Source organism: Ammospiza nelsoni, chromosome 22 (assembly GCF_027579445.1).
Source record: "Ammospiza nelsoni isolate bAmmNel1 chromosome 22, bAmmNel1.pri, whole genome shotgun sequence".
NCBI lineage: Eukaryota > Metazoa > Chordata > Aves > Passeriformes > Passerellidae > Ammospiza > Ammospiza nelsoni.
The window spans coordinates 3,471,165-3,498,168 of NC_080654.1; the positions used below are offsets into that span (position 1 = coordinate 3,471,165).

Consider the following 27,004-nt stretch of genomic DNA (forward strand, 5'->3'; position numbering starts at 1 on the left):
GCCTGCGCCCGGGCCTCGCCTCTGCCCTCTCCCACCGAGGGGCTGCGGGTCCTGGAGAGACCCAGCTGCCAGGGAAAGGGCGGGTGGGATGGTGATGGGAGGGAGTTTGCTGCGGGAAGAGCTGGGGTGCTAAGGCTGAGCACGGGGCAGGGCTTGGGGGAGTGTGTGTGGGCAAGCGTGCAAGTGTCGGTGTGCATGGACACACGCGGAGATGCAGGGACATACAGACACGTGGGGATGTGTGGATTTGCAGACAGCAGCTGTGGAGGTGCACACAGCCCACCGGCACCTTCAGTTGTATCTGCACAAAGCTACTGAAAGGCTCCACACGTACACCCACGTACGCCTGTTACAGGGGTGTCTACAGACACACACACACACAGTCACACACGGGCAGATGTAGATACAGATGTAGCTGTACCTCCACCTCTATCCCTGATATCAGTCTCTGAGAAATCAATACCCACCTGGATGTAGATGTGTACCCACACCTCTGAAAAATACATGTATAATGTATATACACACACATAGACACCCGTGTGCTTGTGTATATACAGACATACGTGGTTCTGTGTGTTGACCCATATATGTAATATATAGATACAGATGTGCACGTATCCATGTAAATATATTGCTACAGCAGCAATATATTTAGGTATTATGTGTGCATATATCCATACAAACATTATATCCATGTTTGTATGGATATATGCACACATGAAAATTACTGATATGCACTTAAATGTGTGTGTATATGCAGATAGATGTGTATATACAGATATGTGTAGATGTCTCTAGATCCATACCCAGCTTTTTAACTATATACTCATGTCTATACCTCTATAAACACATGCCATATATACAAGTGGACACAAATATTTGTAATTTAGATACAGCTATAGCTACATTTATATAGCTGTATGTCTAGCTGTAGCTATATATATGGATACATGTATGATAGATACAGAGAGATGATACATAAAGCTATAAGGAGAACAATATAGCTACATGTATCTATCTCTTTTTAGCTCTCTGTGTACTCTGTGCAAAACAAACATTTTGCTTGTATCTATATAGATGTATCCATAGCCACATAGATTTATACAGAGTTTCCTCTATCTGTGCACACATAAATATACGAAGTGTAAATGTAGGTGCAGACCCTCAGCTTTGTGCGGTGTGTGTGAGCTCTGTAGTGTGAGCTCTGTGCACAGTGTGAGCTCCACGCTGTCTGTGTTTATCTGCTGTCTGGCCATGGTTGCACCTACAGCCACACTATAAATGTGCATGTGTACAAACACGGGGGGGGTTTCCTCTGACCCACTCATGACACCAGAGCTCCCCTCTGTATCTAAGGGTCAGCACACCTCCCACATCCACACCCCTACACCTTTAGGTACGTGGATTTACCTGCAGCTAAACCTCTACAGCTTTACCTATACATGCACCTCTGTCTACAGAGCTACATCGATCTTTGTGTGCAAACAGGAAGATATACATTCATAAATGTATGTGAAATAGGAACATATATGTGTCTCTGTTATATACACACACATATACTATCTCTGTTTAGGACAGCTATACCTGTATCTACAATTTTATATATGAATATATGTATATATATTCATATGAATATATGTATATATATAGTATAAATATATGAAAATTACAAATATGTGTGTCTGCATACACGTACACAAAGATCAATATACCTATACAGCCATACAGAGACATGGAGATACAGAGATGTGTAGATATATAGCCACATCTACACATGTATGTACATGCATGTGCATATATTCCAATTAAAAACACACATTTATGTGTATTCTTACATACACATACATGTATGGGTAAATACACCTCTGTAAATATAGATCTATACATCCATACCACATATAGATCTATCCTATGTACATATATTCATTATCTACCCATACCTGTGTCTGCACACACACTCACAAGTATATATGTACACAAATATACATTAAAACCACAAATACATTATATAGACCTGTATAATACACAGGTGTGTATGTACAGGTACACACCCACATAGCAGTATCTAAATAAATCAGTATTTATAGCTGTGTATGCTCACATAAAGATATATATGCACACATGTAGATCTAAAACAGTTCTGTGTATATCTACACGTGTATACACAGATCTACACATGTTGTATATGAAAAGGCACATGTGTGGGGGTGATGCAGACATATGTACATATATGTGCACCATGCAGAGATAACGTTAACTGTAGATACACGACATCCTCATGTCTGTCTGTCCATGTGTGCATGTCCCTGTGTCTCCATGTGCATGTCTGTGTACGTTCGTGTGGACACATATGTGTATGTGGACAACAAGGGTACCAAAACCATAGCCAGGCCCCCCCCAGCATCCCTTCCCCTGCCAGACTGCACTGCGTCCTTCCCAAAGGATTTATTAAAACACAGAACAGAAACCGGGACACACAGAGCACGAAGCGGATGCAGGGGCGTTGCTTACGGCTGCCGGTGCCACCACGCTCGAGGCATCCCCATCCCAGTTCCAGCTGTCCCCTCTGTCCCACCCACATCCCTTCCATCTGCCTGCCCCAAACCCAGCACAAATGGACCCCCAGCCACACCACAGCAGTGCCAGGGACTCCAGCAGGGCAGCAACAGGTGTGGGCTTGCTCCAACACCACCAGGATGAAGAGACGGCCCTTAGGGGGAAGCTGGGGAGCGCAGCCGGCCGGGACATGGCACCACTGGCCTCCACTCACCCCTACACCTGCCAACACAACCAGACAAACACCGCAGCTCCAGCCCTCCCTCCCTCCCCTCAGCCCACCTTGCCCAGACAAACTCTTCAAGTCTTCAATAAGAAAGTGCAAAAAATGTACACGGACACAAACCCCCGGCCCCGCCGCTCCCTCGGGGGCCGCAGCAGGCAAAGCACACTTGAAGCGGGAGCGGGACAGCGCGGCAGCGCCGGCAGCAGCAGCAGCTTGGCTTCCACGCAGGCAACGCTGGCACAATTTCCCTGCCGACCTCTGGCAACAGCGGCTCGTGGCCAGGGACAGGGGGCTGTCCCCCAGGGCTGCTGTGAGAAGAGAGGAGGGCTGTCCGTAAGCCAAATCTGGACCCTCCCCACATGCCAACCACACCGGGAGGGGCTGCAGGATCTGCTCCCACCTCCACTGTGGCTGCTGGAGGCAGAGGCCACAGTCAGATACTGGCACTGGAGGGCAGCCCAAAATGGAGCTTCCATTTAGCCCCCCATCCCTTCATGTTCCCCAGCAAACACAGAGAGGAGGAGGCATGGCCTTACCTCAGCTAGGAGCGGGAGCTGCAGGCAAAAATCATGGGAAGTGCTAAATATCTGTGGTGACAGAGGAAACACCTTGCTCACTAGTGTCCTTTGGCAGCACTCCTGGACCGCCCAAATCCACCCTCTGAATTTCTCTGCCCAAGAGCAAAACCCCAGCCTACCAGTCACATAGGGTCCCAGAGGCATCTGGCTGTAGTTGACAATCCCACCTGGCCCAGGACCACGGAAATTTGGCCCAAAGCTGTTGTTGAAGATCGGGGCAGAGCCAAAGGAGCCCTGGGGAGGCAAGGAGGGAGAAAAGACACGGGCCTGCAGCCCTGCCCTGCCCATGACCCTCTCAGTGAGGGCTCTGTGCCTGTCCCCACAGACCTGGGCAGCTGGGTCCCCTCCTCGGGTGGCCAGGCGGCTGAGGATGCTCCGCTCTGACATCTGCAGCCGGGCAGCCACGGGCGGGATGCGGGACAGCATGGAGGGCAGGCGTGTCACATCAGCCTTCATGTCACTCAGCAGCTCCTCAAGCTGGTTCAGCACTGCAAGTAAAGCAGGAGGGACCTGAGGGGATGCCTGTCAGACCCAGCAAGCTGAGAGGAGCAGGCAGCTCCTGGCTGAGAGAACACAAGATGGGGCTGGCTTGGCTCCCCAGGTGAGGGTGGGGAACCCTTCCCAGCCCTGCAGGGACATACCCTTGTGCAGGACAGCGTTGGCAGGCTTGTTCCCAGCCAGGGACTCTTTGGAGAGGTGCTGGTGGCTCTCAGCAAGGCACTCCACTTCTGCCAGCCGTGCGTTCAGAGCCATGGCCGGGTGACTGGGGTCTTGGGTCATGTTGAGGTACGCCGCCCTCCGCAGCTGCTCCTCGATCACCAGGGCCTGTTCCAGCAACTGAGAGGGGCAGAAGACAAATATTCAGGACCAAACCCTGCCCCACTATAAACCAGTAAAAACAGAGCTCCTTGCAAAGTCCACTCCCCACTTCGCTCACAGAAGATGCTGGCAAACCCCTCTGGCTTCAGGGTGGTGCTGCTCTGGTCCTCCCAACAAGGACTCACCAGCCCTGGGCCTGCCACTCGCCTTAAAACGCCGGGCAAGGAACTTGTTCTTCATCTCCAGGTAGTTCCCCTTGTGTATCTCTGACTTGAAGGGCTCGTTCAGGATCACGTAGCGTGGGTCGTTCTGGATGTCCTGCCAGCGGGCATAGCCATGGCTGGTGTGGTAGAAGGGTCAAGGGCAGAACCAGCCAGCCAACAGCCTGCCCACCACCCCACAGCAACACCACGGCCCTAAACCCTCTCCCTGCTCATCACTGCAGCTCCTACACCCCCAGAGAGGCCTCTCTCGCCACTCCACAATGACACCATGGCCCTTAACCCTCTCCCTGCTCATTACTGCAGCTCCCACACCCCCAGAGAGGCCTCTCCAGCCTCACTGCCTCCTGCTCTGCCAGGCCAAAGGGTACGTGACAATTCCTGCCAGCAGCCAGTAGTCGTGTCGGCGGTGCCAGATGTCGTAGATCTTGCCAGAGGACATGGCAGCCCTCTCCTCATTCTGCCACAGCGTGTGCAGCTCTGTGGAAGCAGGAGCAGAAGGGAGACAGCCTGGTCAGGCAGCTGGACTGCAGGTCAATGCACAGCACGTGGGCAGGGTGAGTGATGGAAGCTCTCAGGAGCACAGGCACAGTGCAGACCCAGGTCTGCTGCTGCCAGCAAAGCACCAGCCCATCCATGGCCCATCCACAAGGGTCACCTTGCTTGAACAGGTTCAGAGCCTCTGCAGCAGCTTTGCAGAACAGGCCAACACCTCACCTCTCACTCTTACCTGTGAAGCCACCGTCAGCAATGTTGAACATGAATCTGAAGTTAATGTTTCTGTCATCCTTCTTTCCCTCCTCCTCTTCCTCTTTGTCACCATTTTGCTGGGCATCACTTGGTTCCTTCTCCTCCTCCTTGCCATCCTCTGCTTGACAAACACAAAGAATTGGCCTAATTGTGCTCCACCACCAGACCCACCCATTAACAGCCCAGCCACTGCTGCAAAAGCCACCAACCCCTCCCAGCAGGTCCCTCTGTTAACACAGGCAGTGCCCACCCCAACAGGGTCTTGTTCCCACTCGTGGCTCCTGAGCACCACTGGGGCTGGTGGCATCTCTGCCACCACACTGTGGCACGCTCTGTCACTGTGCCAGGCACTGGCCTCACCCTGGGAATTCTTCCCACTCTCCTCTCTCCAAAGCCTCATGCCTCACCTGGTTTGACTTCTTTATCCTCCCCCTTCCCTGGGCTGCTGCTCAGCTCTGCCTTCTCCAAAGGCTTCTCCTGCTCTTGAATCCCCTCGTCTGCAGGAGGGAACAGGCCTACAAGAAATGTTTGACATGGAAAGTGCTCTGCAGGGAACAACCTACTTATCTAAACAGACTTTCCCTTTTAGGTAAAGTAACTATTGTTTGTACATTCAAGATGCTCAAAGAGAACATTCTTCTGCATTTTATCAAATAAATGTATTTAGCTTTCCCTCTTCCTTGAGACATCTGAAGGAACAAATGCCCCCCAAAATGACCATTTCATGCAATTTACAACCTGCTTTTTCAGGAATTTCTGCAGGAATTTGTGACAGTCAGGTTCCCCATAGTGACACAGAGAAGACAGACAGCCTCACCTTTCACCAGAGGCTCAGAAGAAGGCTCAGCCTTTTCACAATCCTCTTGCTTCTCTTTCCTTGGCCTCTCCTTGCTGTCGCAGCTTTCTGGGGGCTCTTCACTTTCCACCTCAGCACTTGCAGGTACCTAAAGGCCAAGCACCCATCCCAGATCAGCCTCGATAGGGAGTACCCCAAGCTCCCATGCAGAGCAGGGAAAACTTCCTGGAGGAGATGCTGAGCAAAGCCACCTCACCTGGCTGTCAGACACCTTTCTGAGCTTCTGTTCCACCGGCTCCTTTTCCTCATGGAACCCCAGCTGTGCTTCTGTTTTGTCTGTAGAAAGAGCAAAGCTTGGAAGCTGTTGAGCAGGGCCTGATGAGTAAAGCACCTGCAAAACCACCTGCCTGCCAAGCCAGAGGCCAGCCACAACCCCCTGGATACCTGCAAGTGCCCCTGGTCCCGCGTGTGTGTGTGCTGGGCTGGCCGGGACAGGCGTGTTGGGGTCTGAAGACACAACCTCGCTGGATCTCTTGCTCTCTGGGCCCTCCAGAAGCAGGTCTGGGGTGCTGTACTTCCCATTGACATGCTCGAACTCCTGGACCTGGGACAGACACACATGGTCAGGTCAAACAGAGCAGGGACATTCCCAGCTGGTGCCACGGAGTCGGCATGTACAGGCTGCTCACCCACAGAATGACTAAGCAGCAGGATTACTGCACCCAACCCATTGTGAAACGCATCCAGAACATTCTTGAAAAGGCCCATTCATAATTTTACTCACCCACCTTCTTCCTTACTAGTGACATGACCCCGATGCGGGTGAGCACGTGCTGGCGAGAGAGCCCTTCCCGGGGAACGCCGTCCGCAAAGGTCTCAGCACCATCGGCCCCAGGCTCACACAAGTGTCTCATAAACAGGGACACATATGCCCTGCAGGGAAGCCAGACCTCAGTCCTGGCCCGTGGCCTCCCTGCCCAACCCAGCACACATGTGATCCCATCACCCATGGATGCGGGAATTCTCACCCCCAGGAAGGGAACAAGAGAATGGAACAGACACTGCCTCCCCAAAAAGAGCCCATGGTGAAGGGGTGCAGGCTCCCAGCCCTGCCTGCCTGCCAGCAGCTCTGTACCTGAACTCCTTCTCGCTCTTCCCCCGCAGATCCCGGACCAGCCAGTGGGAGTTGAAGGCGTCCTGGGGCGGCATTCCCCAGCGCATGATGGCGTTCAGGAACGCCTTGCGCTGCCGGGCGTTGAAACCCAGAACCTGCAAGAAACAGAGTGGCCTCAGCAACGCAGGGCTCCCTGGACCTCACAGCTGTACCAGGACTGATGTCCCAGTGGTTCAGCACAGAGGGATCCAGCCCTCAGGCAGCTCAGGAACAGCATTGGCCATGCTCTGGATGAGGCTCACCTCGATGTTTCCCCCAACTCTTGCCAGCAAAGGAGGGAGAGGTTTGTCTCTGTCAGTCTTCAGCTGTCTCCGTGATTGTCTTCTGCCACCTAGAGACAAGCAGCCTCAGTGATGGATGGGCCAGGCACCAAGGAGAGACACCTCATGTGCCCCAGGCTCCCTGCCCTCCATCCTGATGGGAGCAGAACCCATCAGAGCATCTGCCCAGACTGCAGGGTCCCTTCCAGCCACCACTCCCCAGGCCAGGACACTCCTCTGCCCTTCCCAGGCAAGGGGGGGAACCGTGCCTGGTCCTCGTGGTGGAGCAGACCACAGTCGTGCAGAGGCCAAGGAAGAAGCTGGCTGCCCTGGAAAGCTCCTCACCTGATAGAAAGCAGGGACACAGTCCCCTGAACAGAAGCCCTGGGCACACCAGTCCCTCCAACCCAGACATTCCTGATGCTTCCAAAACACAGGGGAGTATCAACAAACACATCAACTCACTCTGGCCTTCTGGCCTCTCTTCAAAGTCTTCATCCTCATCCTCAGAGCCAATGGAATACTCTGACTGGTTGTCAGAGAGCTCGTCCTGCCACTCTGCAGAACACAAGGGAGGCCTGGTGAGAGGACCCTGCCTGGGGGGGATGTGCTGGACAGGTCAGAGCCTGTTTGTGGGTATGACAGAAATTCACTGCCAGGCAGCAGGAGAGGGGGACACAGCAAGAAATCATGTTCTCATGTTTTACAGAATTAGCATTCTGTTAGGCAGTAAAAACCAACTTGAAATATTTTGCCCACAGACATGTCTTTCCTAGATTCTTCCAGCAAAACCAGAGTTTACAGACCAACAAATAAAAGGAAAACAAAAAACTTGAAAATTTCTACACTGGAAAGTTTAGGCATCTGGGAAGCACAGACCCAGGCAATCTACCAACTGCAGAGAGACACCAAGTGACAGCTCTGTCTGTCCGTGAGCCCAGTCAGCAGCCAAGCACCTGTGGCCGTACCTTGGTCCTCCTGAGAGGTGTCATTGTAGTTGACCTGCTTGCGGATTCTCTTCCCCTTGCCCAGGTTCCTGGCCAGGTCCTCCTGCTGCTGCTCATAGTGGTGCCGCAGCAGCTTCTCCCAGTAGTCAGGGTCCACATTCTCCTCTTGCTTGATGATCTCCCGTTCCACCTCCTCCTGCAGAGCCAGAGACAGGGAGCTCGAGCAGAGGGAGAGAGCAGGGAGGGTCCTGCCCCATGCAGGGACAGCAGAGGGAGCAGAGGGAACACGGAGGGGATGTACAAAGGGGTGATTGTAAGACATGATACTGATCACATTACCACACCATCCTCTTCTCTCACAACATACTGAGCCACTTTAAAGGAGCTGAGATACTCATTCATGTTCTGCAGCTCCGTGTCGTCCGTCGCATCCTGGTTTCGGTCCAAAAGCTTCGAGATGGCAGCATCGTCATAGTGGATCACACTGCTGTCATCTACATCCTTATTGTCACCTGAGAGCAGAGCCAGGGGAGCAGCAGCACAGATCAGGGGCTGGACAGTCTGCTCCAGAGCCAGGCAGGCTCGGGTGAGGGAATAAGTCCCAGCAAAGAGGGGCTACACACCTGGTGGGGTGCTGCCATGCTTTTTTTTCATGCCAGGGGTTGCTGCACCCCCTTTTGCTAACATTGTGTCTGAGAAAGGGGTAACAGCATCTGGCATTGCAATCCTCTGTCCCTGAGACACCATGCCTGTGGCACAGGGAGAGAGCAGTGAGCCCCAGCAGCTCAGAGAGAGCCCTGCCCCACACAGAGCATCCCCACCTCAACCCTCCACATCATCCAGAGAGAGCCCTGCCCCACACACAGCATCCCCACCTCAACCCTCCACATCATCCAGAGAGAGCCCTGCCCCACACACAGCATCCCCAACTCACCTTCCACGTCATCCTTGAAGAGTTCCTCTGTCCCGAACTTGAGGATGTCATCCAGCTCTTGTTTGGTCATGGAGCCTGACTTGGAGCCGAGCCCCGGGCGCACCACCAGGTGTGTGAGCATCATCTTCCTCTTGGCCACCTGGGTGATGCGCTCCTCCACGGAGGCCCTGGTCACGAAGCGGTAAATCATCACCTTCTTGTTCTGCCCGATGCGGTGAGCTCTGCTGAACGCCTGCAGGCAGAGCACATTGCTGGAGAGGGTGGCCACAGGGACAACAGGGCCATGCTTCTCACCCTCCAAGCTGCCTGAGAGGCACCCAGTTGAGGAAAGTATGAGGGAGAAGTGAGAATGTCACAGTTTTATATGCCAGGTGTCTCCTAGGCTGCAGAAGGCCAGGAGAGGGTGAGCAGAAACACCCACAAACACAGGAGAAAGTGTCAGCAGCTCTCAAGAGAAGATACTGAAATCCCAGTGAGGGTGGGCAAAGAGAGGGCACAGCCAGAGAGGTACTTACTACACAGGAAGGAAAAGGGAAAGTCAGAAACCTGGATGTCATTGTGGGGATTCCAGTCAGAATCATAAATAATGACAGTGTCGGCCGTAGCAAGGTTTATGCCCAGACCACCGGCGCGGGTGGAGAGGAGGAAGCAGAACTGCTGAGCCCCAGGAGCTGAGAACGACAAACCCAGAGGTGGGGACAGGTGAGACAGGAGGAAGCACAGCTCACAGAGAGGAGCAGCACCATTTCAGAGGGACAGAATGGCTCCCGCAGCTGACAAGCAAGAGACAGGGGTGTCAAGGAGTGAAAACACATCGCTCCCTGCAACCAGGTGCTGCAGAACCCAGCTCCAGAGCAAAGGGGAAGCTCTGTCATCTTGGAGGGAAGGGCAGGAGCCCCTCCAGCTGAACAGCTGCTGGCACACTCAGGGTTCCATGTGGGAACCAACTCAAGGGCTTAACAGCATGGTATAAGCAACCCCACCGTGCCATAGGAAGCCAGACCTGCGAGTGTAGCACAAGCTCTGGGCACTGGCAGATGCCCTGCTGCTGGCCACACACTGCCATGCCCCCCATGGCCCCCTCAGCAAGGCAGGAAGGTGGGTACCATTGAACCTGTCGATGGCCTCCTGGCGCAGCCCGCCGGTGATGCCCCCGTCGATGCGCTCGTACTTGTAGCCTTCATACTCCAGGAAATCCTCCAGCAAATCCAGCATCTTTGTCATCTACAGGGCAAGGTGACCATGGCATGAGAGGGTCTGCATGGCCAAACAGCCCTGCCTCCCCTGGGGAGCTGCCCTGCCCCAGCATGGTCCTTGCCCACAGCCCAGAGGTTTCAGTGGTGGCGGCACAGCCAACAGGCAGCTGCCAGAGGAGCAACACTCACATCCCATCTTCCACAGGCAACTCTGCCAGCAGGAAGGAATTGTGTCTGACTGTCCCTCCCCAAAGAGGAGCCTCGTGATTGTTGTCTCTTTTCTATCCTGAGCTAACAGCTCTTAAACACGACAGGCAGTCCCTCAGGAGCGAGCTGGGACAGCCCTTGCACCATTACTGCCTTGGCTGCCTGGGGGAGAAGCTGTCACCAGCTATTCTACCTATTTCTGTCTGTTCCCAGCACAAATTTCCCATACATAATTTAAACAAATTCCTTTTAAAATGCATTTATTATTATCCCTCCCTGCTCTCACCTGCGAGAAGATCAGAACTCTGTGACCGCCATCCCGCAACTTCTTCAGCATCTTTTGGAGCAGCATCAGTTTCCCAGAAGATTTCACCAAAGAATTCCCATCATAAGATCCATTGGGCAGCACAGGGGCCTCCTGTAAAGGTACCATGGTCAGTGCCCACAAGGACAACCTGCATTAACCTCATGGAGAACTTCACTTGCATTCCCAAAACAAAAAATTAAGTCCTTGTATGAAACCACTCGCATGGAAACCCACAGTGTTAACCAAAGCAGGACCATGGAAGCAGCTGCCACTCAACACTCTGAGACAGGGGACATACCACAGCTGCCACAGGGAACAGGTATGGGTGATTGCAGCACTTCTTCAGGTCCATCATGATGTTGAGCAGTGAGACCTGGTTCCCACCACCTTTCGAATTCAGGGCTTCAAAGTTCCTTGTCAGTATGAATTTGTAGTATTTCCTGCAGGAGGGTGGGTGGGACAGGCACTGTGTTAGCTGGGGCAGGTGTGGGACTGGCACAAACAGGAGAACACTGAATTAAACCCCCCTAGTGAAGAGGCAAAAGGGACATTTGGAGGGTTTTTTAAGCAATTGAGCACCTAGGGCTGGGTGTTTCCAGTTGCTCTGGGGGGATCTCAGCCCTGGCAGTGAGTGGGATGGACTGAGGGGCACAGCACCTCCACCACCACCTTCTCTGGGTGCCAGCCAGGGGGAAGAAGTGACAGGCCCTTCCCTGGCAGTGCCCTGAGCTGCAGGAGATGCCACTGAGGCTGAACAGGTCAGCCCAGAGAACCAGAGCTGGGGCAGCAGCAACGCCCCAGGAACTCCAGCAGCACAGGCCACGTCCTAGTGCCAGGAATGGGAGAAGGGGATTCAGTGTTTTCTCTGTGCCCCCAGAGCCACACTGGCAGCCTCCCATGCCCCAAGCACTGCACAGAGCCCAGTTCAACCACACAGAACATTCCTCTTGGTGAGACACAAAGCACTCCCACTCTTCCTGCAGCAGGCCCCAGCAGGGTCTGACCCCTCCATCCCCAGTGACACCTCAGCATGCTGGGGGAAGCCAGGCACCCCTGGAATCACTCACTTCTGCATCTGGCTCAGCTCCACACGCACGATCAGCTCCGTCTTGGCCGGCATGTTCTTGAACACATCGGCCTTGAGCCGCCGCAGCATGTGGGGACCCAGCAGGTCGTGGAGCTTCTTGATCTGGTCCTCCTTGGAGATGTCTGCAAACTCCTCCAGGAACCCCTCCAGGTTGCTGTGGAAGCAGCAAGAGCCCCATGGCACTAAGCAACAGGGGCAGGTGAAAGCAAAGGGATCTGCAGCTTTATGAGTTAAAAACCAGGGCAGAGCTCTCAAGGCACAAGAGGAGATATCACGCTTGTGAGGAGCCACCCTGATGGCCTGGGTGAGTGCAACTTACTTAAACCTCTCTGGAGTCAGGAAATTGAGCAGGTGGAAGAGCTCTTCCAAGTTGTTCTGGAGCGGAGTCCCTGTGAGGAGCAGCTTGTAATCGATCTTGTAGCTATTCAGCACTCTAAAGAACTGGAAAAGAAATAAGTTTGGTGACAAGGGCTGCAAGGAACCATTGCGTCACTGTGGGCTCTGCAGGGTGCACATGGAGACTGAGCAGTGACCCCCATGCTGGGCACACAGAGCGGGGTGCCAGCATGTCCTGCTCCCAGCCATTCCCACTGAGCAGCAATCCCGAGTACCCCTGGGTCACATCACTTGTCTCCTCCTTGGGTGAACATCCCAGGAGCTGGAGACTGCGCTGAGCCTCAGGTAAAGGGGGAAGGAAGGAGAGGGATCAATTCCCTTCCATGATAGCAGCCAGGCTGCTGCCTCTCCTGCCGCTGAAGGGCTTTTAATGCCACAGGATGTTAAAGAGAGCAAAGAAAAAAATCACTCACAAATGCCTGGCACCTACTTTGGACTGGTTGTTCTTCAGCCTGTGTGCTTCATCCACCACCAGACAGGCCCACTCTATGGAGCCCAGCACTGCCTGGTCAATGGTGATCAGCTCATAGGACGTGAGCAGGACGTGGAACTTGATCTGGGCTTCCTTCTGGAGGAGCAGAGGGAGAGAAGAGCTGGGATAAGAGCAGCCAACAGGACAGCCTCCACCTTTGCTGCTGCTGCATGTGGTCCAAGATGAGAAGGGCTGCACTGCCCGGCACAGAGCTGAGCTGTGCCAGCAGAACACCCTAACATGAGAACCAAGCAGGGAGCTACAGAAATAGAAAAGCTGTGGCAGAAATCTGTAAAGCTCATCACAAATCTTCTGTGTTTGTAAACAACGCCAGCTTCCCTCTGTGGGAATCCATTATTTTACAATATATATTATATTAAAACTATACTAAAAGAATAGAAGAAAGGATTTCATCAGAAGGTTAGCTAAGAATAGAAAAGGAATGATAACAAAGGTTTGTGACTGACTGAGACAGTCTGGACAGCTGGACTTTGATTGGCCATTAATTAGAAACAACCGCATGAGACCAATCACAGATCCACCTGTTGCAGTCCACAGCAGCAGATAACCATTGTTTACATTTTGCTCCTGAGGCCTCTCAGATTCTCAGGAGAAAAAAATCCTAAGGAAAGGATTTTTCAGAAAACATCATGGCTACAGGGTAAGGGGCAGGCACACCCTGAGCTCCCACCTTCATCCTGAAGACCTTCTTCCCGCTGCGGATGGCGTTGTCCTCAAAAGAAAACTCATTTTCCCGGATGACCGAGCGGCTCTCCTTGTCCCCCGTGTAGGTCACCACGTAGAAGTCAGGCGCCCACATCTCAAACTCCCGCTCCCAGTTGATGATGGTGGACAGGGGGGCACTGACCAGGTACGGCCCCTTGGAGTGGCCCTGCTCAGGGAGACAGAGCCCAGGCTGATCTCCCTGAAAGATGTCTGCTAACACCAGATGGTCTTGATGCCAAACTCCAGCCCAATCAACATGACCTGGAGTAACAAAGCTGCTCCCCACACCCAACTAAAGCATTTACTAGTCCCAGTGTAGGCAATAGAAAACACACCATTGGTGCAATAGAGACTGCGTACCATAAGGGAAAGATGAAACAATAATGAAAACTAAGCTATAAACAGCAAAGATCAACCCTTGTACCTTTTGCATCATGGTCTAGCAAGAAAAACCAAGCAAAATGAATTTAAGTTTGCCATCCTGAAACCCTGGGTGCTCCACTCACCTCCTTGTACAGGGAATACAAGAACACAATGGTCTGCACTGTCTTCCCCAGCCCCATCTCATCAGCCAGGATTGTATCTGTCCCTTGTGCCCAGGAGAATCTCAGCCAGTTGAGCCCTTCCAGCTGGTAAGGGTGCAGCGTGCCTCCCGTGGCATCGATGTACCACGGCTGCTTGTCAAACTTCACTGTAGGCTGAAAGGAGAGCCAGGGCACAGAGCAGTGAAAACCACCTGCCCCTCCTTCCCCCGCACCCAAGCACGTCCCTCTTTAGGGCTGTAACATCCAACAGCTCCAAAAGAGACACAGACACCATCCCTGGCACAGCCCAGGCTCCTCACAGCAACACCACTCCAGAACTTGCAATGGAAACAAGGTTCCCAAAGGAACAAGAGAAGGGCACAGACAGTCCTCTCTCCCTCCAGGTTCCCATGCCACCACACAGTCCCCACCACTCTCACTCACATCCACAAGAGGTGTTTCTGGAGGCTTTTCCAGCTTCTCCTCTTTCAGCTTTTTCCCTTTCTTGTTCAGCTTCTTCAGAGGGCGCGTGTCCTCCCCCAGCATCAGCTCCCTGTGACAGCCAGCACACGTCAGGGATGGCAGGGGCTCCAAGCCAAGGGACAGAAACACCTCCCACACCCCCTTTCCCCTCTCCCCACAGAAGCTCTCCTGTTAGCACGGACACTCATTGATTTTCCCCTCTCAACAGTCCACAGAGTCTCCAGAATGAAGAACAGCAAACTCAGAGTACTGTGGTTTTCCCCCAAAACAGGCAGCATGGCCAAGGAGACCATAAATGTCATGGCAGTGCAGACACAGGGGAAGGGGAGCAGAGGCTGGAAAAGAGGAGGTGAGATTGCCCAGCAGCCCCAAAGTAGCACATCAGGAGGGACAGCCTTCATCAGTGCTGGGGCACTGCTCTTTGAAGAGAAATCACTGCAAGCAGCGTCAATGTGCTCAAAATGGGGCACCTCTGTGTCCGCCTTGTCCCAAACCCCTGCAGGGGCTGCCCTGGCTCTGCCCAGCTCTCCCAGCTCATACCTGTGGTTCCAGTAGAGGAGTTTGAGGTTCTCATAGTAGGGGATGTCTATGTCATCGATCTCCCAGGTGCACTGGTCATAGGGCAGGTCCTTCCACTTGATCAGGTAATGGATGTCTCCCTTCTTATCAAAGCTGCAACACAGGGCACAGAAAGCTGATCAGGGAATGCCACCAGCCCCTGGGAGCAGCTCACTGTGATCTGCTTCTGCAGAGATGGATGCTTCATCCTCTGCCTTCACCTACAGACCAGGACATCCAAACTGAGGTAGAGAAAGTATCAACACTTGCAACAGAAATGTCTATTCACCTCTGAGTGTGTCAAACTATTAAGCTTTACAGGCTGCTTTTCCTCTCCACTAACAACCTCATTTCCCTGTTTCACCAGGCCTGGATGGATACCAGTGCTTCCCCTCTCACCTGCAGCATTCACCACTCTATGAATTTCTGCTCACACCAAAAACAGAATAAACACATTTCCATGTGTGACTCTTTGCCTACAGGGAAACCTGCTGCCTTCTTAGTGGACAAGGTACAGCTCACATGAAAATCAGACAGGCAGCTTTAGTTCTTTCCTGCCACACAGCCTTCTAGCAGAGCTGCTGCTGCTGCTTGGCATTTCAAGTTGCCACTTGAAATGTAGAAATTGAACAAAAACACATCTCCAGCCACTCAATGCAGAAAGCCCATCGGCACAGCACATCTCATTCACAGGGAATTTCTTCTACAGAAAAGAAATATAAATGTCAATGTCTGTAAGGGAGTCAGCCACAAGCTGACTCTTCCCCTGAGCATCAGAATTTACAGAATGGTTAGGCTGCAACAGGACCCAAACAGTATGACTGGAGAGAGTGGAACACTGTGCATCCACCTTTAGGAAATTGGCTATAACTCTATTTTTAATATGAAACATAGCAGAAATGAAAATAAGGCAGCATGGATCCCCTTCCAGCCTCAACCTCAGCCCAGAAGTAAACCTCCAAGGAAGAGAGACCTCAACAGAGATCAGCAGCTGAAATCCCACCAGCCTAAGGTTTTGGCCTTGCAGAAGGATGGCAGAATTTCCCCCAGGCTCCTGACCTGTGGTTCAGGATGCGGTGGATCATCATCCACTCAGGTTTGATGCTTGGAAAATTGGGAAATTGGCTATAACTTTATTTTTAATATGAAACATAGCAGAAATGAAAATAAGGCAGCATGGATCCCCTTCCAGCCTCAGCTTCAGCCTAGAAACAAACCTCCAAGGAAGAGAGACCTCAGCAGAGACCAGAAATTGAAATCCCACCAGCCCAAGGTTCTGGCCCTGCAGAAGGATGGCACAATCTCCCTCAGGCTCCTGACCTGTGGTTCAGGATGCGGTGGATCATCATCCACTCGGGTTTGATGCCGTAGCGGTAGAACCGCTCCTCCATCTTGGCATACTGGGGGTCCTTGTTCTTCCTCTTCTCCCTCTGGCTGTCCTCGTCCCCAGAGCCGTAGTCGAAGGCCGGTGGCTCGTCCATGTCGTTCTTGCGCTGGTAGTTGCGGTACATGACGGTGTGGTACAGCTCCAGCTGCAGCACAGGGGAGCCACGCTCAGCCCGGGGCACCGCGCACAGGGCTGGGTGAGGGCTCTGCACCAACGCCACCTGGGCTCACCTGCAGCTCCTTGACCCAGGAGCAGTGCCAGTAGGACAGGCCGGCCCATTTCACAAAGAACTCTCGCTCCGGGATCCCCTCCAGCGCCTTGGGCGGCGGCAGCGCCGGCTGCTGCGGGGCGGCGGCGGGCGGCGGTGGGGCAGGCGGCTCCCTCCACACCCAGTGCAGGATGCGCTGCACCTTGCCCTTCAGGGGAGGGCACTGGGGGCACAGGGACAAACAGGGAAGAGTTTAAGGTGAGACCCTGTCAGGGAACACAGGGAAATGGGGGCAGAAAGGGGAGCTCAGTGCTGGGCGGACAGGAGCCAGCACAGGGCGCCTGAGAAGTCTCCGTGACAATTCTGCATCCCCCATGGGGGGGATTGAGATGAGCCATTCTGGTCGTGCCACCAGGCAGAAAAGGCCCCTCTCTACAGGCCACATATGGAACAAGGCTTGACATCCCATCAGAAACCATCCTGAGAAGCTGCCAGCCAGCAATTCCCACAGGTAGACCACAGAGGCAGCAGAACCTTCCAGAGGTTCTGGTTGCACCCTGCACCCTCAGGCACAGGCACCTGGCAGTGACGCTCCTCAAAGAGGGGTTTGGGGCACAGGGCAGGGCTGTGAGGGGCAGCAGCAGCTGAGCAGGCAGGTGTGGGAGCAGGGACAGAGTAAGGAAAGGGAATGGAACACTCACAGTACAGCGTGGGCAGAGCCATTCCCCGTTTGGGATCTCTGGCAGTGGCGGGTTCAGGCAGTGGAGGTGGTAGGAGGACGGGCAGGTGTCACAGCACAGCAGCTCCCCTCCGTCCTTACACACCCTGCAGAACTCCATGTGGTCATCCTCCTCCTCCTCCTCGCCACCATCCTCTTCCTCCTCCTCCTCCTCCTTCGGCTCCCACTGGATGCCCTCCTTCTCCTGGGGAAGCACAGCCAGTGTAACCCGAGGGTTTCCCCCACCAGGCCACCCACTCCCAGGGGACCCCGACCCCACTCACACAGTGGGGGCAGCTCCACTTGCCCTCGGGGGCCTTCTCCAGCTCGGGGTCCAGGCACACCAGGTGGTAGGCGCGGGGACAGGTGTCACACAGGATGATCTCCCCGCCCTGCTGGCACACCTCGCAGTAGTCCTGGTGGTCGGTCTCGTAGCCGTCCCCCTCTTCAACTGCAAGCAAGGGACAGGGGACAGTCAGAGGGGTGGCAGAGCAGCCAGCTCTCCCGGACGGAATGGGACACGTGCTCCTCTACCACACAGTTAAGGAAATAAGGACAGCATTTCACCTCAGACCCCTCCTGTTAATTCCCACTACCTCTCTGTCCCTCAGCAGCACAGTTCACCTTTGCACACAGCATCATCATCTCACCTCTGTCTCTCTTTCTCTCTCCACACTGTATCATCCTTTGGTTCCTTCAGGCTCTCAATGGAGAATGCCAGAACCTGGAGAGGTTGCAAGGGAGGCCGGTCAGAGAAACCTCCCCAGGCACCAGCACCAAACGCACCATGCAAGGGTGACACGGCCAAGGACAGGACTCCTCTCCTGGGACTACTCTGCTCTTCCTCAGGGCTCCCTGGCACACAGGCAGGAGCACTCTCAACACAGCACGGAAGGGAAAAGGAGCAGAGAAACGAGGCCTTGCAAGGGCCAGAATGGCTCATCTCAATTCCCAGCTCCGCCACAAACTCCTGGCATGGAACTCCAACCTTGCACTCCTCCAGCATGCAGCAGGAGCTGCCTACCTCCAGCACCAGGGCCCTCACAAGGCCACAAAGCCACAAGCAATGCCCTTCACACACCAGACATGGGGCCAGCCAGCCAGCCCAGCCTCACCACCCAACGGGGAGGTTGGCCAGTGTCACACCCTAACTGATCCCCAGCCCAGAAGCTGCCCTTCCATTTCTTGGAGGCAAAAATCCATCAGAAAAGCTAAGAAGCCAAAGGATGCTGTGCCTGGATCTGAACTATCTCATCCCAAACAAGGACACAAGACAGAAAAGCAACGTGCTCAGCACAGGGGGCTGCTCTGCAGAGCAGCATGAGGACAGAGGTGCCATGGCACAACATCCACCCAGGAAGGGATGAAGGGACACACACACAAATGTGGTCACACTGGCAGATCCTGACAGATCCCTTCCATGGCTCACATGCCTCCCTGTCCCTGCATGGCTGCCACAGCTCTGCCACCTGCCTCTGCCTGACTGCACAGCTCACACAGACAAAGCATCCCTCACCTCCACACGGCCTCACCCACAGCCTGCCCTGCTCTGCTGGGAGCCTGCCACAAGCCACATCTCTCCAGGGGCTGCTCCTCAGAAAATCACTTCCCTGGAGACCCCACAAACTCCTGGCAGGCACGAGCCCCCAGCAGCAGCAGGGCCTGGGCACCAAGAGAGCACCTCACACTCCACTCACACAGACAGGCACGGGCACATCCTCTGTGCCAGACATAGCCCGGAGCTGCACGGGCCAGGGGAGCACCACCAGAACAGGGAGATGCAAACAGAACAGGAACAGAGTACAAAGGATGGCCTACTCCTCTTTTTCTTTTTCCTCTTCTTCCCTCTCTTCCCCAGCCCAGCTGAGCACTCGGAGCGCACGGAGCTGCTGTTGATGCTGGCGCTGTCAAAGTCAGATTCCTCCCGTTCCTCCTCTTCGCTCTGCAGAGGGAAAAAGCAAAGCACACCCAGTCCAAGTGACATCCCAGCTGTCATTCCACTGCTGGGACTGTTCTCCTGGAGAGGAACAAGCCTATAATCCCACTCTGTGCATCCAAAGGCCCCTTTTCCCAGATCCTGGCAGAACTTTGCTCCCTCTCTCTCTTTTGACACCCATTTCAGCCCTCCTATGTCCATGCATGCAGACATTCACACTTGACATGAAAGGGGTCAAAGCAGGCCCAGCATTCCATGGAGTCAAAACATAATAATGCATCTGAATTCTTACTCAAGCATGCAAATCCCCAGCCTGCACACTCCTATCCAGGCGCTCAGGCTCCTCCTGCTTTGTGACTCTCTGGAAGGTAAACCTGTGGCTCTAGAGCACGGGAGGAATTTTTTGTGACACATGATTGAAAATCTGCAGCAATGAGTGGCTCCTGCCCTTCAACACTTGGATGTACTTGCAAACAGGTTGTGTTATGGAAATTAGAGCTGGAACTGCAAGACAGTGAGCTGAGGGTGCTGTGACCGTGTTCACAGGGGTCTTAGGATGAGGGAAGAGATGAGGATCTGACTCCATGTTTCAGAAGGCTTGATTCATTATTTTATTATATATATTATATTAAAACTACACTAAAAGAAGAAAGGATTTAATCAGAAGGCTAGCTAAGAATAGAAAAAGAAAGAATAATAACTAAAGCCTGTGGCTCGGACTCTCTGTCCAAGCCAACTCACTGTGATTGGCCATTAATTAGAAACAACTAACATGGGCCAGTCACAGATCTACTTGTTGCACTCCACAGCAGCAGACAACCATTATTTACATTTTCTTCTTGAAGCTTCTCAGCTTCTCAAGTGGAAAAATCTTAAAGAAAGGATTTTTCATAAAAGATGTCTGTGACAGGGTGTTTGACCAATATTATTAACCCCTAGAAAAGCCCCACCTCCAATCACTTGTTATCTAAGGAAATTATTCTTTAAAATGCTGTTAACTCCTTGAAGCACTCCTGATAGTGGTGCACTGAGAAGAGCCCAGCGAGCTGTGGCTGGGCAGCTCCAGCAATGCCACGGGACTCCAGCTGCCGTGGGCAGGCCCTGCTAATGCAATTAGAGCATCCCAGCATTCTCTGGGATGCACGGTTCAGCTGCAGTGCAAGCCCTGAAGAATTCCTTTGCAAATGAAATCTGAAATGATGGCATTATCACCCGCACTGCTGAAAGTAAACAGGGTCATGTGGTTTTAGCAAAAGATGCGGCCAGACACGAGTCCCACAAATCTGAGCCTGGACATGAGTGAAGGGGATGTGATCAGGGCCCCAAAAAGGGGCACAGGTGAGGTTGTGACACCCCTGACGTGGGGTGGGTGTACCTCCCCAACAAGGGCTTGTCCCAGTACTTCCCTCCCAGACCCAAAGCCCTGCAAACTTACAGAGGAGCCCTTTTTCCTTTTGCTGGAGATTCCTCCAAACCGAAATTTCAAGCCTGCCATCTTTTTCCCTTTCCCTTTTTTCTTCCCGTCTTTGGAGCCCTTGATTTTCTTCCGTACACCTGGACCTGCAGAAATTGAAAATTTATCTGTTACTCTACAAACAACTGTCACCAAATCACCCCCCAGCGCAGCAGAACAGCAACTTCCCAAGGCAGAACATGACACCCTCTACTTTCCCACTACTGCTCAGCTTAATTAATTGCCACAAATTGCCAAACATCCAGCAGACCCAGAGGCTTGATCTGCCATGCTTCATGAACCATGAAGAGGTTCAAGGACCTCTGCAAGGCCAACGGGAGCTGCAGACACCACTCTGGTATAGGAATGTGCCCCCTGTTGACAAAACTATAATTTTGTCCCTTTAAATAGGAGAGAAGCCCAGAAGTTTCTCTTCTCAATTAGGTAAAAAGACATCTCATAAGCCTAAGAGACTCCACCTCAAACTTAAGGACAGCTAAATGGACAGAAGCCAAAAAGTCCCACCTAGGCAATTTACTAGAAAAAGAAGAGAACAAAGAAACTAATTGCTTTTGTGAGGTGTTTTACCAGGAGCAAGGACCTCTTGCACCTGGATCGGTTTTTCTCTGTTATTTTGACTTTTATTGAACCTTTTTGTTTCCAACACTGCAACAGGAGCCATCCAGCTGATTTTATGCCTCCAAAGGTAGCTGAGACATCTTAGGTGAGTTATTTTAGGTGAGACCTCCAAGATCTTATGAGACCTGGCTGGAGGTTGCTCCTATTACCCTCTGGCACCCTCTTTTCCTCCTCGGTTTGCCGAAACTTGTGCTCAGCAGCCTTGTGTGCCAGCTCTGCTGGAAAGAGCAGCCCCTACAAGCGCTACCCACCCTTTCCCTCCTTGGTCTTGGCCTTCCTGATGACGGTGGGCAGGGCAGAGGGCTGGGGGCTGGTGGGGAGCCCCGGGGAGGTGGTGACAGTCTCCACAGCCGCAGCCACAGCGGCCGCGGCCGCCGCCGCCGAGCTGCCCTTGAAGGGGTTGTTGGCACTGAACTCTCGCCACTTGGCACCCAGCACCGTCATCATCTTGGACATGGGGATCTTGGGGTTCTTCTTGGCAATCAGAGGCCTGCAGGGGACAGGGGGAACCACGATTAGCAGTGCTGTGTGGTGTGTCTGCTCCTGCATTCATGTGCTGGTGCTTCAGCCCAAAAGATGTGGCAGGGTAAGATATGGTATTTCGGCCCAAAAGATGTGGGTGGGTAAGATGTGATGCTTCAGCCCAAAAGGTGTGGTAGAGTGAAATTCCCAGCAGGAGTTTCATGGGGAAGCAGCAGAAAGCAGAGCTTCCTTAAGCAAATGTAGGCAAGGGAGGAGCACACCTAAATCTCCTCAGAGACTTCCCTTCCTGAAATACCTCTCTGAAAGGCTCATGGTACAAGCAGAAATTCATTAACACTGTTTTCTCATTAAACTTTTCAAATAAGCATACACAAAATATGGGGCTTTGGAGAGCAGGAGAGACAAATGCTTCAGCTGTTTCCAGTCAATCCTCCAAATAAATGGAGTTCCGAGATATGAGTTGGGAGGAAGAAGAGACAAGGAGCTGGTGATGCAGAACTGAGTTCACAGCTTCATCTGCTGACTGAGCAATGCCCAAACCTCCCACCAGGACCACAGCTCCCTACCTGAGGAACTGGCTGAAAGCCTTGTAATTGGTCAGAGTATGGTAATCCTCTTCTGAGAAAACGTAATCTACGTCATCAAGACCCCATTCCTCCATGAGCTGGGCTGAGCTCTTGGGCTCCTGGAGATTTAGAGAGTCATCATTAATGCAAACTCTGCAGAGGAGCAGCACAAGGCTGGCTCTGCCATGTGCTCCATATCTCCCCAGTCAGTGATATGCAGGGATTTGTTTCTGGGATTTATGGAATAGCACACGCAAGCGATTAACAAATTAATGCTTCCTGCAGTCCCAAGAAACAAATTAACAAGGCACCATGGAAATGCTCCCCACTATGTAAAACTATACGAGGCCTTGGCAGGTTTCACAGCTCCAAGAAGCTCAATTTCTCCCTGCACTGAAGATAAGTACCAAGAAAATAGAATTTCTCCTGTCTCAGTCATCCACCTGCAGCCTCATCCTTGCCAAACCCAAGGGTTTCTCATGAAACCCTCAACTCCCCTTGTCCAAGCCTGGCTTCAGGCACTAGCACCAGCTCTTTTGTACCTTTAAACTTCCATCATCATTGTCATCCTCCTCTTCCTCCTTCTTCTTCCGTTTTGGCTTTTTCTCCTTCTTGTCTTTCAGTTTTTTCTTCTTCTTTTTGTTGGGAGAATAGTCGCTCCCTTCGCTTTCCGATTTCTCCTCCATCTCCTCTTCATTTTCTGACATTTCATCATTGCTCCCCTAAAACAAAAAGGGACAGTGAAGGAACAAGCCTGTCCCCACTTCACTCTCCTCCCACATGAAACTGCCCATCTCCAGTGGGTACATTCTCCTTCCCCACAGTCAGAAAGGAGCAGGCTTCAATGGCTACACTCTGCTGGAAGAGCAGGGACTGCCCAGGGGATCTTTTTATTTCTGGAGAGATCATGACCCACTGCTCAACATTGACTGTAACAGAATTAATTGCCACCCCAAGGAATGTGGCTGCTTGAGGGGCAGAGCACTCAGGTAACTCCCTGGGCTGCCAACACACACAGCCAGGGCATGTCCAGCTGTGACGGTGTTCACAGGGGTCTGAGGATGAGGGAAGAGATGAGGATCTGACTCCATGTTTCAGAAGGCTTGATTTATTATTTTATGATATATATTATATTAAAACTATACTAAAAGAAGAGAAGAAAGGATTTCATCAGAAGACTAGCTAAGAATAGAAAAAGAAAGAATGATAACAAAGGCTTGTGTCTCAGACAGAAAGTCTGAGCCAGCTGACTGTGATTGGCCATTAATTAGAAACATCCAACATGGACCAATCAAAGATCCACCTGTTGCATTCCACAGTAGCAGATAACCATTGTTTACATTTTGCTCTTGAGGCTTCTCAGCTTGTCAGTAGGAAAAATCTTAAAGAAAAGACTTTTCATAAAAGATGTCTGTGACATCCAGCCTCCTACCAACCAGCACACCCAAACCCTTCTCAGCAGGGCTGCTCATCACCCAGCCTGGATTGATATCAGGGACTGCCATGATCCAGGTGCAGCACCTGCACATGGTTCTGTTGAACCGCACGAGGTTCCCTCCCTGCTTGTCCATGTCCCTGGGGGCACTGAGAGGCACCAGGGCTCGGCAGGACTGAGGGACGGGCTCCAGCCAGGACTGTGGACAGCGCCCAGCCCCATCCCGGTTCCCTCTGCCCCTCCTGCCCGGGATGCTGATCCTCGGAGCAGCCCGCGCCTCTCCTTCAGCAGGGTTAGGAACAGCTGGAATTGGGCACAGGATAATTGGTTTCCATGGGAACTGCTGCAGTACAGGTTGAATCTCCCTCTCCGCTGCCTTCCCTGCCAAGGACCTTCATCTGCCGGTGCTGGGGTTCCAAACACAGCCTGGTTGTTCCGAGCGGGTTTTTTCCGCAGGATTCGTGCACTGCGTCCAGCTCTGGCAAATTCCCACGGCAGGGGCAGCCCAGATAATACCCAGGGACCACAGCAAGCACAGGCACTGGGCTCACACCACAGCCTGCACTTCACTCCCACCCTCCTCTTGCAGGGTCCTAGTTGCTGGAAGCTTTAGATTTGGAGAAATCCAGCAAATTTTGGCAATTTTTAGCTTGGCACCACCCTGTTGGCCAGGGTGAGTGGCCGCAAACTGAGGCCATTTTCCATGGGAAAAAGAAGTTACTTCCACAGGGTCTGTGGATCAGATTAAAGATGGTATTTGGGGCTCTAAGGGCCTGCCTGGTCCTAGTTGCTGGCAGCTTTAGACTTGGAGAAATCCATCAAAGTTTGGCAATTTCTACCTGGGCACTGCCCTGTTGGCCACGGCGACTGGCTGCAAACAGAGGCCATTTTCCATGGGAAAAAGAAGTCATTAGAGAGAGTCCTCTAGCAGGGGTAAGGCTCATCTGCCCCCAAAACTCTCGAGAAGGAAAAGGAAGCCCCATCTTTTACGCCCAGACCATGAGGACAGCCTGGGTGTTGCTTCATGCCAACAGCTCCAGCTTCTCCCTGGCTTTGACAGAGGAGGGGACAGTCTCCCCCAAGTGGAATCTGGTTAGAGCTGCCCACACAAAGCATTAATTTTAAAAAATGGAGGCTCTCAGCCTGTTGTCTCCTCCCAAGCTCAGCAGCAGCCAGGCTCATCACAAGCTGCACACATGGCTGCAGGGCTCAGGCAGGTCAGCAGCAACAGCAAAGGGGCAGAGGTGAAAATACCTTGGAGCTGTGTTTTATTTTCTCCCTCTCAGAAAACAGCATAGGGAAAAAACTGTGCCTAAGAACAGGAGAGGCAGAGGGGGCAGAGGGTCTGTGTGGTATCTGCAGAAAGAGAACATCACCATGGCCACAAGAAAAACAAGCTTCCTTGGGGCCACGATGGAAACAAGCTTCCTTGGGGCCAGCAAGAGGCAGTGCAGGATGGAATCACCTGTCTTCAAACCAGCAGCTCATCACACTCCTGCCCATAGCACAAGCACTTCAATGCAATTCCTCATCCAGCCCCTCTGTTTACAGCTCCCTTGGCAAGGGGGGTGTCATGACCCTTCTTTCCATCCACAGAGACCCAAGAGCTGCTTGCCAGCAGCACCGAGCTGCTGCCTCTGTGCCACAGCCCCCTGTCAGAAAATGCAGTGTTACCTCCTTCTTCCTCCTCTTGATTTTGGCAGCCTTGCCATCTTTCAGCTTCTTGGATTTCTTCTTTTTCTGTACCACAACTTGGTCTTCTGCAAAAAACTCATCCAATCCTTCCAGCACCCCATCATCTTCTTCTGGGGACAAAAGGGACAGCTCACATGGACAGACTGCACAGGCACAGGACAGCATGCTCACCATGACAGAGGAGCACACCTGAGCAGCAGCTTCAGGCCACAGGACTCAGAGCTCTGTGGCCTCTCCTGCAAGGTGAAAGCACTTTGGCTTTTACCTTTCTGATGCCCAGGTAGAGCTCACAAAAACAGTGAGTGCAGGAGAGGAAGGGCTCATGAAGAAAATGGGTGCCAGAGTTGCCAGGCTGTTCTGGGCTGCTCTCACAGCTCAGGGACCCAGCCCTGGGCAGAGGCACTGATGCCAGTGCACACCTCCCTTCTCATCATTACCTCCCCAAACCCAGGGCATCCCATCCAGTCTTCACACAGCTTTATGCCTGTGTCTTTATGTTTGATTTCTGAGCTCACAGAGCAACACCACTTTGGGGTGGTTAGGATGTATTGATCACTTGACTTCTGAGAGGCCCTGGCACTGCCCAGAGCAGCTCTGGATGCTCCATCCCTGGAAGTGCACAAGATCAGGCTGGACAGGGCTTGGAGCAACTTGGGACAGTGGAAAGTGTCCCTGCCATGGCAGGGGGTGGCACTGGATGCTCTTTAAGATCCCTCCCAACCCAACCCATCCTGGGATTCCATGATTCACTGATTCATGCTGTGCTGCTTTAGGTCTGACAGGGTGGGCTCCGCTGCACCAAGCCCAGCCCGGGGAACCAGCCGGTCCACGGGCACGGTCCGAAGGGGAACCGGCTACTGATGAGGAGCCGGCACAGAGCGCTCCGGTCCGGGGAGCGCGGACAGCGGGGATCGCCCGAGGCACGGCCGGACCCACGGGGATGGGAGCGATGCCACCGCCCCGCCCGCGCCCCCTGCCCTCCGCCTCCTCCTACCCGACACGTCCTCCTCGTTGTCCGCGTCGTCCAGCAGGTCGCGGGCGGCCGGCGGGCCCCGCATGCCGGGCGGGGCAGCGCCCGCCCCGGGCCGAGCGCCGGGGCCGAGCCGGGTGCGGCCGCTCCGCGCCAAGATGGCGAGAGCCGGCCCCGCCCCCGGGACACGCCCCCGCCACGCCCATCATGGCCTGAGCCACGCCCCCGGCCACACCCCCCGCCCGCCGCTCCCCGAAAAGCCCCAAATCCCCCCAAAACGACCCCCGGAGCCGCAGC

At 53.2% G+C, this 27,004-nt stretch overlaps 1 protein-coding gene across 1 annotated transcript; it reads right to left on the reverse strand.

The window, feature by feature from the left end:
* Positions 1-2,858: 2,858 nt before the first annotated feature.
* Positions 2,859-26,855, reverse strand: CHD5 (chromodomain helicase DNA binding protein 5). The gene is made up of 42 exons (XM_059487347.1): positions 26,732-26,855; positions 25,717-25,847; positions 23,150-23,329; positions 22,608-22,726; positions 21,810-22,048; positions 20,902-21,026; positions 19,349-19,472; positions 17,815-17,981; positions 17,514-17,735; positions 16,835-17,035; positions 16,538-16,749; positions 15,200-15,331; positions 14,621-14,729; positions 14,159-14,350; positions 13,618-13,818; positions 12,885-13,022; positions 12,378-12,499; positions 12,039-12,212; positions 11,270-11,411; positions 10,951-11,082; positions 10,368-10,485; positions 9,808-9,932; positions 9,262-9,493; positions 8,951-9,076; positions 8,667-8,839; positions 8,349-8,523; positions 7,846-7,938; positions 7,363-7,451; positions 7,082-7,215; positions 6,735-6,879; positions 6,391-6,550; positions 6,203-6,282; positions 5,968-6,094; positions 5,558-5,665; positions 5,131-5,268; positions 4,772-4,880; positions 4,387-4,519; positions 4,002-4,197; positions 3,688-3,848; positions 3,480-3,594; positions 3,319-3,369; positions 2,859-3,090 (listed from the first exon to the last, which is right to left on the reverse strand). Exons 1-41 carry the CDS (start codon positions 26,793-26,795, stop codon positions 3,362-3,364), a joined length of 5,871 nt encoding a protein of 1,956 aa, XP_059343330.1. The 5' UTR covers positions 26,796-26,855; the 3' UTR covers positions 2,859-3,090; positions 3,319-3,361.
* Between the last annotated feature and the right edge of the window lie 149 nt (positions 26,856-27,004).

Excerpts from the sequence above, each read along its gene's own strand:
- CHD5 (XM_059487347.1), bottom strand. The coding sequence starts at position 26,795 with ATGCGGGGCCCGCCGGCCGCCCGCGACCTGCTGGACGACGCGGACAAC. Across the intron at positions 25,848-26,731 it reads CAACGAGGAGGACGTGTCGG|AAGAAGATGATGGGGTGCTG; the intron begins GTAGGAGGAGGC and ends TTTTGTCCCCAG. Across the intron at positions 21,027-21,809 it reads CAAGACCAAGGAGGGAAAGG|GTCCAGGTGTACGGAAGAAA; the intron begins GTGGGTAGCGCT and ends CAATTTCTGCAG.